The following is a 13514-nucleotide window of genomic DNA, read 5'->3' as shown; positions in this document are numbered from 1 at the left end:
GGGGTGCATTTGTCTATCTAATAGAGTAGTTGTCAAAGGAAACCACTGAACAGAATCTTAAGTACTGAACTTTTCCTTTCATTAAAGTACTGTTTTGTTTGTGTGACAAAATAGTTTTGAAGTTTAAGTCACTTGCATTAGTGTGCTTAAAAAAAAAAAAAAAAAAAAATATATATATATATATATATATATGTATGTTTGTATTTCTTATATGTATGTATGTATGGTGCGTGCTCAGTTGTGTCCAACACTTTGTGATCCTATGGGCTGTAGCCTGCCAGGCTTTTCTGTCCATGGGATTTTCCAGGCAAGAATACTGGATTGGGTTGCCATTTCCCTCTCCAGGGGAAGTTTCCGACCCAGGGATTGAACCTGCCTCTCCTGTGTTGCCTGCATTGGCAGGGGGATTCTTTCCACTGAGCCACTTGGGAAACCTGTTTGTATTGTTTAGTTCTTGGCAAATATAAAGGGGTAGGAGAGTGATTTTGAATGAACTGGTCTAGACAGCTGCTTTTCTGATTGCTAAATATGGTATTTTGGAAGACAGTTTCTGTTAACATTTCTTCAAATCTATTATACAGGTAGCAAAATATAGATGACAAAGGTTGCCAGAAGTTCTGTTGAAAATCTTTTGTAATTATTTGGTTTTCTTTGAAAGCCTGTGTGCATGCATGTAGACTGTTTTGCAAAATGTGCAGTTGTATTCCCTTTAGGATTCACTGTGGTGTTAGTCCATTTGCCCCTTAAAAGTTCCTTGCCCTGCTTTCCTCCCCATGTAAGTTCTCGTTAGTTTTTGATCACAAGCCAAGACTTGCTTAGGGGTATCCTTTGCTGAATGAAAATAGGGTAAGATGTTACTGTCTCTCAAATGTATTATATAGAAATCTTACATATTTGTCATGTTTATTCATATCAGCGAACATAATAGATGGAGTTTATATGTTGTGGAATTTCTTTTCTGGAATAAATAAGCTTTATTGTTTTTGTCAATTAAAAAACAATGCAGAACAATAAAAAGGTAAATCATCTTAAAAGGCCCTCACTTGGATAACTACTACTTTTTCCAGCGATACACAAGCTCCTATTTGAGCTTAAAAATGTAATCCTATTTTATACAGTTTGCTGATAGCTTGTGTCGCTTATATATTATGGCTCTCTTTCTATGAACACGTGGATTACTCGTTAACTAGCTATGTATTTCTCACTTTATGAATGTTCTAGAGCAGGTAGTCTGTTAAGCTAAATATTTGGGAAATTTTCCATCCTTCTGTTCTGTGGTTCATTGTCTGCATATAAATGTTTGTACAATTATCAGATTATTTTCTCTGAATAAAAACCAAAAAATAGAATTACTGGGCCAGAAGTTTTGAACCAATATAAAATTTGGACACTATTGCCAGGTAGGCTTTCTGGAAGGTTAGAATGGATGGATGTTCATCAGAACTGAGAATACCTGATTATTCTACCATAACTATTGGCTGTTGATTTTTTAAAAAATTTATCAAAGCTTAGAGGTGGAAAATGACTCGTTTTAATTTGTATTTTTTTCCACATCCAATCATTTTATGCACTTAGGTTTTTTGGATAACAATTTTTTTTTTAAGTTTAAAATAGTTATTGCTTAGTTTGAAATTGAATCACTTCAAATCCCTTGTGAGTAAATTATGGAAAAATAAATAGAAACGAATGGGTCAGTTTTGGGATCTCCCAGCAACATCCTGATGGATATCCTAATACTCATATCTGTAGGAACATAGTGTTTCGTTCTTTTCACCACGATTTTTCTGCAAATGATTTGATTTGTGGGAGAAAGGAGGTTACATAAATCATTTAACTTCTCATTAGAACAGGTCTTTGGGGGCTGAAATTTTCCGTATTTAAAAACTAACCTCAAATTTGTCAACCACTAAATTCTTTAAGATGGTTATCTTAGACAATGAATAGGGAAAATTGTATTCCTGAGATTTTAGGGTAAAATCTTACAGTCTTTGAACTAGTTCTGTATATTAATAGGTGTTTGGCCAACTACTGAGGTAGGTGGGGATGGTATAGAGTGGGAGCTTGGGGAAATAACATTTGCTTTATTCTTATCAGTATAGGAAAAGGCTCTGTCGTGGGACAACATACAGTATGTTGTCAGTTAAGCTAGTGATGTAATCTTTTGTGCTCTCCAAGCAGTAGGAACCTAGCAAGAGATTTGCTGTCTTTGTCATCAGAAAGTACAGTATGTTTATGGAGAAGAATTAGAATGGTAGGCATGCAAGGTGTGAGATAGGGGTAATTAGGTTCAAAAGATAAATGCACATACCCTTGATGATTGTACACAGTTTAAGTGACAGCTCTGAATAAATGCTCTTATTTTCGGTAGACTTCATGGGAGACTGTAGGAGGGAAGAAGAAGAATTTTGGAAAAGAAAGTTCAGAAAACAAAGAGAATAGAGAGAAGAGAAGTGAGAGAGAAGTGAGCCGTGGACGTGGAAACAACAACCGGAAAGTAAGAGGTGGCAATCGTGGGAGAGAGTGTAAGTACAGACCTTTTAGCCTCAGCTTTGCTTTATGAAAATTTTCATGCATACTAAAAAGCTGTGAGAATGATTCAATGAATGCCCATAAATCCATTTCCTTAATGCAATATTTGTTAATATAAGTAACACTTAGCTACAACTGAGTAGTTTGTTAGAAACCCAGCTAATGCAGTTTCATATTAGCACTGACCTGGGCTGTAGGTAGTTCTGTTGTGTCTTAAGACTGCCTCCTCTAATCTAGTGCATCTCCTAATTTTAAAGAAGGGTTTTTTTGTTGGCTGATAGATAAAACTATTTATTCTTCCCTACTTATGGATATTCATGGTATTTGCAGAGTTTAAGAGGAAAGTTGTTGAATAGGAAGATTTTTCTCAATACCTTCCATTCAACTCAGGTTTTGGCATCATTCACCCAGAACAACACTACCTTCTGTGCAGGCATACCAAAGTAGCTAAATTATGGATGAATAGAATATAAATATTTAACATGTCCGCTTACAAACTTTCGCTAGTTTATTTATTCCACAGATGTTTATCGAGTGTCTACAATGTAGAAGATATTCTTAAAGGTGTACAGCAATGAAGAATACAGAAATCTTTGCCCTTCTAAGACTTTTTAAAAATATATATACTTTTATTTATGTATTTATTAGGCTGTGCTGGGTCCTAGTTGTGGCATTCCAGATCTTTAGTTGCAGGCATGTGGGATCTAGTTCCCTGACCAGGGATTGAATCTGGGGCCCCTGCATTGGGAGCACAGAATCTTAGCCACTGGACCACAGGAAAGCCCCTGCCCTTCTAAGACTTTGCAGGGAGGTAGTGTGAGATGTGGAGAAGGTGATGGCACCCCACTCTGGTACTCTTGCCTGGAAAATCCCATTGACAGAGGGGCCTGTTGGGCTGCAGTCCATGGGGTCGCTCAGAGTCGGACACGACCGGGCGACTTCACTTTATTTTTTCACTTTCATGCATTGGAGAAGGAAATGGCAACCCACTCCAGTGTTCTTGCCTGGAGAATCCCAGGGACGGGGGAGCCTGGTGGGCTGTCGTCTATGGGGTAGCACAGAGTTGGACACGACTGAAGCGACTTAGCAGCAGCAGTGTGAGATGTAATAATAAAAAAGAAGAGTAACATTTTATGTTAATATGACAGTATTTTAATGGCGTTATGTAGAAATTATGTTCTGGGGAAAAACAAAGGGAGAGAGATGGGAATTACAAATAGGGGTTTGACAAATTTAGAGAGTAGCCATGGAAAGCCTCACTAACAGCTTGCAGAGTTAAGCCCTGAAAGAGGGGAGCAAGCTGTGCCAGTATTGTTCATAAAGATTCTATATTATATAGAGTCACTAATGCCAATATAGGAACGAGGAGAAGAAAAGACTGTGTTAACAGTTAATTTCCCCAAGAACTCAGTATTCCCTTGGTATTGCAGTTGGCTAGTCTTTGCCTTTCCAGGCTTTGAACTTGACCAGTGAGCAAATTTTCTTGCATATCGTTGCATAACAAAGGTAATTTTTTGGAAGTAAACTTAACCTTATGTGATGGAAAGTCCAAACAAAAAAAAAAGTAGTATGTCATTTTGATTTCTTTTTGAATTTTCACCTACAAATTAAGCAAGTTCTGCTGTCAGTTTTTTGAGCCACTCTGGCTTGGTTTTGTTTATCATATTTTCCAAACCCTTTGGTTAAATTTTAACCTTTTTTAAAACACCTTTTTGTTGTTGTTGTTGAGGGGCAGGAGGAGTCTTTTTGTCCTTGTCTTTAGTAGCTGTTTGCTCTTTTTCACTTTAGTTAGAGGTGAAGAGAACGGAATTGATTGCAATCAAGGGGACAAGCCTTCAGATCGAGGCAAGCGAGCTCGTGGTAGAGGTAAGAGAATGAGGAGGAAGGAGACACTTGTGATAGGGAGGAGGAGGCAGGCTGTTCATATGCTCAGTTCACTGAGGGCAGTGTACTGTGAAAGAACGGTTGATGTGAAATCTTTTGATTCATTTACTGATGCCTATAAGTGAAATGTTTGAATTATATAATTTTGAGGAACCCTATTGGTTGTTTTCAGATGAGCTGAGAAAGGCCCTTTGTGTGAATAATTTAAAATTTGAACCTCTGACCAAAAAGTTATTAAGTTCTCCTGTGTTGGACTTTAACAGATGTGTTTTACCCATATGGTAATAGTTTTAAAATCATTTGCCCATTGATTACCCCCATCCAGTGTTTTCTGTTAGTGATCATTTCTTTGCATTTATTAATTTGGGATGCCATTAAGCCACTTCAAGAATGTAGTTCCACATATTTAGAGTTGTAACTGAATTTTCTTAGGGCTCTAAAAATCAAGATACATAATGTAATAGGAATATCTTGTTTTGGTTCAGTAAAGCTACCTGAATTGACCGATATTTTGTTTGATCCATTGTTCCACTCAGTTGTGACTGTTCTCCAAATGTGCATTTTACAGTGGCAGAATTTCTTTTAATCAGAAATATTAGGGATAGAAATTAATGTAGGTATACTGCATATGCTATGAATTCCCTTGGCTATTCATCCAGTTATCATTTACTAAATTTCTACTATCTGGGCCAAAAGTAAATAATTTTCAGAGATCAGAAAAGGGCAGAATTATACTAATTTGTTGGGCACAGTGAAAAGAAGGTTGTGCTTTAAAAACAGATTTCAATTGTAATTCCCTTTTCTAGATTTTTTCTTATTTCAAGCACAGAGAAAAATGGAGAGAGTAAATGAACCCCGAGGCCCTTCATGTTTAGTCAGTAATGTTTAAGGATTTTAGCCATATATGCTCTATATATCTCTACCTTTCTTGTCTGTAGAAATATTTAAAGTAGATTTTTGTGGATATTTTATCATATATTATTGTGGTAAGCACCTTTAAAAAATGTATGTGATTTTATATGTAACCATGATGCTGTTTTCACACTTAAAAATATTATCTAATAATCTGTACACAAAGTTTCCTGATTATTTTAAAAATGACTTTGTAATTGATTTATTTTTCTTAAAAAAGTTTTTTTATTTGGCAGTATCAGGTCTTATTTGAGAGCAAGGGGGATCTTTCTTTGCAGTGTGTGGGCTTCCCTCTCTAATTGTGGTGCTCTGACTCCAGAGTGCTCAGCCTCAGTAGTTAACGTGATGCGAGTTTAGCTGCCTTATCACATGTTGCACAACCAGTGCTTCAAAAGTTGAACAAATTGGGCTCTGAAGTTTTGCCTCATGCTCCATACTCACTGACCTCTCGCCAATCGACTACCACTTCTTCAAGCACCTCGACAACTTTTTGCAGGGAAAATGCTTCCACAATCAACACGAGGCAGAAAATGATTCCCAAGAGTTCATCAAATTCTGAAATACGGATTTTTACGCTACAGTAATAAATTTATTTCTCATGGCAAAAACATGTTGACTGTAATAGTTCCTATTGTGATTAATAAAGATGTGTTTGAGCCTAGTTACAGTGATTTAAAATTCATGGTCTAAAACCACAATTACTTTTCTACCAATCTAATAGTTACTGGATTACACAATATACACAGAAGTGCTCAGGGTATGGTTTTGACATTTTATTTTAAAACAAAAAAACAGCAGAATTTTGTAGAGTGTTTACCCAGAGTCCCCAAACTTTTTAATATTTTGCTGCATTTGCATTGTCATTTTCTCTCTATGTACATACTATTTTTTTTCCTGAAACCATTGTGTGTGCATTTCAAACATAATGCCATTTTACCCCTAAATATTTCAGTGTGTAAACTCCTAAGAAAAAAGATACTGCTTATAGAACTACCTTAAAATTATAAAATCAGGAAATTACTGTTGTTACAATCTATTTGGCCTTATTCAAAACTTTCCAGTTATCCTGCTAATGTCCTTAGTAGCAAGCAAATATTCTGGTCCAGTATCCAGCCAAGATCACACACAGCTTTTATTTCCCATGTCTGTTTACTGTTCAATCTAGAACAGTTTATCTGTCTGGAATAGTCTTCCTTTGTCTTTCATGGCCTTGATGACACTTTGGAGCATCTCTTTTGTAAAAAGACCTTCATTAACAATCTGAGAAGTTTCCTTATGATTAGATTCATGTTACTGGTTTTTGGTAGGAATGCCACAGAATGATATAGCTATCTTTCTCAGTACATCATATTAGAGGGTACACGATACAGATTTATCTCATTACTAGTGATGTTAGCTTTGATTACTTAAGGAAAGTGGTTTCTGCCAAGTTTCTCCTTTGTAAAGTTACTCCTTCCTTCCTTGTAATTAATACATATTTTTTTCAGGGGAGTGCTCTGAGACTGTAAATGACCATTTTCCCATCAGACTTTTCTTCACTGGTATTAGAATCCATTAATTTTTTCCTGAAATAATTATTGTGGCACATTTATAATCAGACTTTTTTGCTAAAGAAAAGCTAATATATGAGACATGATGATAGACTCTGTGATTTCTTCCTCTTTGAATTCCTGGGGCATTTGCTGTTGTCATTTGACTCATTTATGCTACTTTACAGTTGGGGAAGATTATTCCTATCTTTCTGTAGATGAAGCCTGAACCAGGGACAACTTGCCTGAGTCCTAAGTCTCTGAGTGAAATAATCCCCAGAGATGCCCTGTTGGGCTGAACTGGTCTCTGGGCAGGTGGCCAGCTCATCGTCAACACAGCAGCCATCTTTATCATTGAACCAGCTCTGAAAATCTGGGAACTTTTGCCAGTACAAAAAACTTTAGAACTAACTTTAAACTTTAAAATCTTTAACATCTTAAAGATCATGACCTGGAGTGTACAGTGATAAATTCAAGTCCACACAGTTTCTGGCAGATTTGGCTGTTATCAAAGCCCTGCTTACAGTCTCCTGGGAATGAGAGAGGGATTGCTTTCTACTTATTTTTCTTTAGGTTGCACATGTTTGGTCCTGGGGGAATATCTGTTATTTGTATTTGCCTCTTCTAGTAAAGATGATTAGGTGTCCTCTGTGTTTTGGCTTTTTTCAAGGAAAGTGAGCAACTTTTTTACTCTGGTTCTCAGTGTAATACATAATATTAAACAATTAAAAATTTGAGCAGTTATTCAACATAGATGTAGTATAGAGTCCCTAGAGAGACCTATATGAGTAAAGTTTTAGCATTTATCATAACGTTGATTTATTCTTTATGATTATCTACTTTAATCTTGTTTTTCTCTATTTTATGAACCCAGGTCTGTCTTCTGAGCTGTTAGATGAAAACAGGTATTTGTACCAGGTCACGATAAAGGGAAATGTATACATATCAAAAACAATATTGCTAGTAGCATTACTAGCCAGGTGAAAAGGAGAGAACAGTTTTGTTAGCTTGTTAAAATGTACGTGAATATGGATTTTATTTGTATTTTTTAAATGTGTTTCTATTTAATTTGGCTGCACTAGGTCTTCGCAGCATGTGGGACCTTACATCTTCATTGTGGCGTGCGGGTTCTTTTAGTTGCAGCATGCAAATCTTTAGCTGCAGCACGTGGGCTCTAGTTCCCTGACCAGGGATGGAACCCAGGCCCCTGAATTGCAAGTATGGTGTCTTAGCCTCTGAACCACTGGGGAAGTCCTGGATTTGATTTTTGAAAATCTGCTGAAGATATTTGGGTTGTACCTGTTTTGTAGTTGGGTACGGCTGCTGCTGTCTGGGGACATGGAGATATGTAGTTGGTATTGACTTTTTCCAGGGAACTCGCAGGATTTCTTGAGTTTTGGTCCTTAGATTATGTTTTTCTTTTATAAATTTCTTTCTTTTCTTTCATGTACATATTGCTTTCTGGCTCAAAGATTAGATATTATTTAATGATGTCTTAGCAGAATCATTTTTTTAAAATTTACCACTATTAATATTTAACCACTTGTTGGTACCTTTTGTCACACAGTATGCCATTGAATGGGTGCACTTATCAAGAGCAGTTGTATTGTTTAGATTTCTTCACTGGTAACAGTGTTTATTGTAGCCTAAAATGTTTTACATACTCTACAACTCACCCATTTAAATTACATATTTCAGTGGGTTTTAGTATATTTATAGAATTATGCTAGAGGCAGGTTTTATTTTCTTGGGCTCCAAAGTCACTGTGGACAGTGACTGCAGCCATGAAATAAAAAGACGCTCCTTGGAAGAAAAGCTATACAAATCTAGACGGTGTATTAAAAAGCAGAGACATCACTTTGCTGACAAAGGTCAACTATAGTGAAAGCTGTGGTTTTTCCACATTTCTGTACGGATGTGAGAGTTGGAGCAAAAGAAGGCTGAGCGCCAAAGAACTGATGGTTTCAAATTGTGCTGGAGAACACTCTTGAGAGTCCCTTGGACAGCAAGGAAACCAAATCAGTCAATCCTAAAGGAAATCACCCTGATTATTCATTGGAATGACTGATGATGAAGCTCCAGTACTTTGGCCACCTGATGCAAAGAGGCTGCTCATTGGAAAAGACCCTGATGTTGGGAAAGATTGAGGGCAGGAGGAGCAGGGGCGACAGAGAATGGAATGATTGGATTGCTTCAGCAACTCAACAGACATGAGTCTGTGCAAACTCCTGGAGATAGTGAAGGACAGGAAGGAAGCCTGGCATGCTGCAGTTCACGGGGTCGCAAAGAGTTGGACAGGACTTAGTGACTGAACAACAACAACAATACAATTATGCAGCCATCACCATAATCAAAACTATTGATTCCCAATTCCTTCCTCTTCCTCACCACTCCAATCCAAGCAATAAACAACTGGTAATCTGCTTTCTGTGTTTATAGATTTGTCTGTTCTGGACATACAATGTAAATGGAATCTCGTAATATGTGCCCTTTCTGACTGGCTTCTTTGACCTAATGTAATGTTTTAAAGGTTCATTGATGTTCTACTTCATATCAGCACAATTTTGTAGCATGTGTAAGCACTTCATTTCTTTTTATAGCCAAATAATATTCCATTTTATTATATACTAAGATTTGCCTTTTTTTTTTTTTTTTAAAGCTTATATGGTGACTCTCCTCTTCCCATCTTATCGTCCTTAACTTTAAGGATAAATTATCTTATTCCTAAATTTTGGGTTGTAATCTTGCCCAAACTTGTACATTGAAAGCTTTCTTTTTTTTAACTCCAGTTTCTGACCTTCTTTTAGACTGTGGTATGCTGTGTAAAGTCTTAACTTTGCCTTTTGATGATATTAAAATAGACATTTCTAATAATAGGCATTATTAGAATTCTACTTTTTCGGACATTTCCCTCTGTTCCCCTGACTCTTGTAGATTTTTGTCAAGACCATATTTTTTAATAGTTTACCTTGGACTACTGGATAAGTTAACTGTACATGATTAAATATACATTTAATTGTATTAGTATGGTGAATATATCCCTTGACAACAACTTTTCTCTGAATTTGAGTACTCTTAAGTACTAAATGAGAAGGCAGTGGCAGCCTACTCCAGTACTCTTGCCTGGAAAATCCCATGGACGGAGGAGCCTGGAGGGCTGCAGTCCATGGGGTCGCTGAGGGTCGGACACGACTGATCGACTTCACTTTCACTTTTCACTTTCACGCATTCATTGGAGAAGGAAATGGCAACCCATTCCAGTGTTCTTGCCTGGAGAATCCCAGGGACGGGGGAGCCTGGTGGGCTGCCATCTATGGGGTCGCACAGAGTCGGACACGCCCCCATCACAGAGGGGCACTGCTGCTTCTGCTAAGTCACTTCAGTCGTGTCCGACTCTATTTGACCCCATAGACGGCAGCCCACCAGGCTCCCCCGTCCATGGGATTTTCCAGGCAAGAGAACTGGAGTGGGTTACCATTGCCTTCTCCAAAGTGACTTAGCAGTAAGTACTAAATGGAATCATGAAATATTTGTCCTTTTGTGACTGGCCTGTTTTCACATAGCAAAATATCCACAAGTTTCAGTCATATTGTAGCATTTATCAAGATTTCTTTCCTTTTTTGAAAAAGAATTACTTATTTTGGCTAGGCTAGGTCTTTGTTGCTGTGAGGGCTTTCTCTAGTTGGGGCAAGCTGGGGGTACTCTGTAGTTGTGGTGCATGGGCTTCTGGGTTCTAAGTTGTAGGCTTCAGTAGTTGCAGCTCCCGGCTCTAGAGCACAGGCTCAATAGTTGTGGTGCACGAACTTAGTTGCTCCACAGTATGTGGGATTTCCCTGGACCAGGGATGGAACCTGTGTTTCCTGCAATGTGAACATGGGTGTACAGATCTCTCTTCAACACTCTGCTTTCAATTCTCTTGGAGAGATATATATACATACACACACACACACACACACACACACACACACAGATATATACACACACACACAGAGAGATATACACACACATACACACACACACACACCCCCAGAAGCAGAATTACAGAATCATACACTTTTTTTTTCCCTTAAATTTTTTTTTTATTCTACATCGGACCACAGTTGATTTGGGCTTTCCTGGTGGCTCAGTGGTAAAGAACCTGCCTGCAGGGGAAACAGGTTCCATCCCTGGGTCAGGATAATCCCCTGGAGAAGAAAATGGTAACTCACTCCAGTCTTCTTGCCTGGAAAATCCCATGGACAGAGAAGCCTGGTGATCTATAGTCCATGAGGTCATAAAGAGTCTGATACCACTTAGCAACTAAACAACAACAGTTGATTTACAATGCTGTGTTATTTCAGGCATACAGCAGAGTGATTCAGTTATACATATATCTATTCTTTTTCCAATTTTCCTCCCGTTTAGGTTATTACAGAATATTGAGAGTTCCCTATGCTATAAGGATCATATAATTCTATTTTTAATTTTGAGGGGAGTTGCCAAACGTACTGTTTTCCACAGTGGCTACACTATTGTACATTCCCATCAAACATTATACAGAGGCTTCAATTTCTCTGTGTTCTTGCCAACACTTGCTATTTTCTGTCTCCTCCACACCCCCACCTCAGCCATTGTAATTGGTGCTGCGTTTACATAATGATTAGTGATGGTGACAATATTTTCATGTGCTTATTGACCATTTTTACATCATCTCTGAAGAAATATCTATTCAAGTCCATTCCCCACCCACCACGCCTTTTTTTTTTTTTTTTTTTAAGAATTTTGTTTATTTTTGACTGTTCTGGATCTTCATTGCTGAGAGTGCTTTTCTCTGGGTGGGGCTACACCTCTGGTTGCCATGCATGGGCTTCTTATTGCGATGGCTTCTCTTGTTGCAGAGCACAGGCTCTAGGGCATGTAAGCTTGAGTAGTTGCGGCCCTTGGGCTCAAAAGTTGTGGCACACAGGCTTAGTTGCTCCATGACATTCGGGATCCTCCCAGATCAGGTATCAAATGTTTGTCTCCTGCATTGGCAGGCAGATTCTTTACCACTGAACCACCAGGGAAGAGCCCCCTTATGCATTTTTTAATCTGGTTATTTGTTAGTAGTAGAATTTTGTTATGTATTCGTGATGTTACTTCCTTATCAAATGTATAATATGCAGATATTCTTTGGGTTGCCTGTTTACTCTGTTCATGTCTTTTGATTCACCTGTTTAAAATCTAATTTTTTCCTCTCGCCTTTGATTCTGGGGGTCATATCTAAGAAATTATTACAAAATTCACTGTAATAAGCTTTTGCTGTATATTTTCTTCTAAGGGTTGTATAGTTTTAACTCTTGGGTTTAGTTCATTAATACACAATTTAGGATTCAATTAAGAAAAACCAAAGAGTCACTGAATAAAACTATTTCTTTTGCTTGCTTGCTGTCTTGTTTGCTGCCCTCTTGGTCATTTATCAAAAATCTTACTATTAAAAATGGTATTTAATATACCTTCAGCTTCCTTAGTAGATCCTCTTTTTGTTTTTCCTTTCATTTTATAGTAGAGGCTTATGATGCCATGGTGTTTACACTAGATGTGTTCAAAAAGATCCAGAATTTTTAAAAGTATAACCTGCCTATGTTAAGCTGAAGTATATGACAAATGTTGTACAAGCAGAATTAAATTCTTTTCTCTCCTTTGAGCTCAATAGGCATTTGTGTCATCAGGGACCTGCAGATTGCGTGTACTGGTTGGGAATGTTGGTGCTGTTAGGAGCAACGTCAGTAATGTTTGGGCAAGTGTGTAAGGGATGAAGTTAGTAGAGTTATAGTTGTGTGGAACGTAAATATTATTTTTATACTTTTTTGTTTTTAAAGGATTTGGGCGTGGCAGAGGGAGAGGGGCAGGAAGATTCTCAACCCAAGGCATGGGGTAAGTCTTAGCTATCCTGTTTTTGAATTTGCTACCTTCTCTTTTTGTTATCTCTAAGGCTTTCCTTCCCCTATCCTGTACCCGATTAACCGTCCTGGTGAGTCAGATGTTTTCTATATTTAAAAAGAGAAAATACTAAAAAAATGAAATAGAACAAATGAGATTGTATTGCAGTAAGCCTTAGAGTGATTTTTTAGTCCTGGGTTTATTGACATTTTGGATTGGATAATAGTTTATTGAGGTGGTGGGGTTCCCTTTACATTGTAGGATGTTTAGCAACGTCCCTGGCCTCTCCCTACTAGATCCCAGTAGCACCCCTCCTCAAGTTGTGACAGTCAAAAATTTCTCCAGACATCGCCAAATGTTCCCTGGGAGGGAGGTGCACAACCACCCCAGTTGAAAACCATTGCTTAAGAATTATGTTGGTAAATCCAGCAGTTGTCTTTGAATGGTAAGTAAATGCAATGTTTCTTTTTTTTTAATGAAGAACAATCATTTTTATCTTGAATTGTAATACTGAAAGATGAATATATTATTTTTAAATAGATGGTATAGTCAGTTATTTATTCATTGTTTCTGGTTATTCTTTCACTTTTTCCTGTTATCTAAAGCATTAGCTGCCACCCCCCGTTATAAAAAGTATTTAAGCATCTTATAGACGCCATAGGTAGATGATAGTCAAGAAACGAAAAGTCCTTTGTTTGTCCATAGCTTCCCGGCAGTACTGTTTTGGGTCACTGCCTAGAGATGGTGACTCTTGCCATC

General features: G+C 37.6%; 1 protein-coding gene across 7 annotated transcripts in view; it reads left to right on the top strand.

The window, feature by feature from the left end:
* UBAP2 (ubiquitin associated protein 2) overlaps positions 1-13514 on the top strand; it is a 119256-nt gene that overhangs the window by 59744 nt on the left and 45998 nt on the right. For 6 of the 7 annotated variants that reach the window (XM_059888979.1, XM_024995517.2, XM_024995518.2 and 3 more), the window contains 3 exons: positions 2369-2522; positions 4318-4395; positions 12695-12749. In XM_059888979.1, coding sequence (XP_059744962.1) covers positions 2369-2522; positions 4318-4395; positions 12695-12749 — 287 coding nt within the window. Of the gene's footprint in view, positions 1-2368; positions 2523-4317; positions 4396-12694; positions 12750-13100; positions 13201-13514 lie in introns of those variants that run through there. The other variant, XM_024995520.2, reaches the window with a different exon arrangement.

Source organism: Bos taurus, chromosome 8, assembly GCF_002263795.3.
Source record: "Bos taurus isolate L1 Dominette 01449 registration number 42190680 breed Hereford chromosome 8, ARS-UCD2.0, whole genome shotgun sequence".
NCBI classification, from domain to species: Eukaryota; Metazoa; Chordata; class Mammalia; order Artiodactyla; family Bovidae; genus Bos; species Bos taurus.
This window is presented reverse-complemented; position numbering and strand designations above follow the sequence as displayed.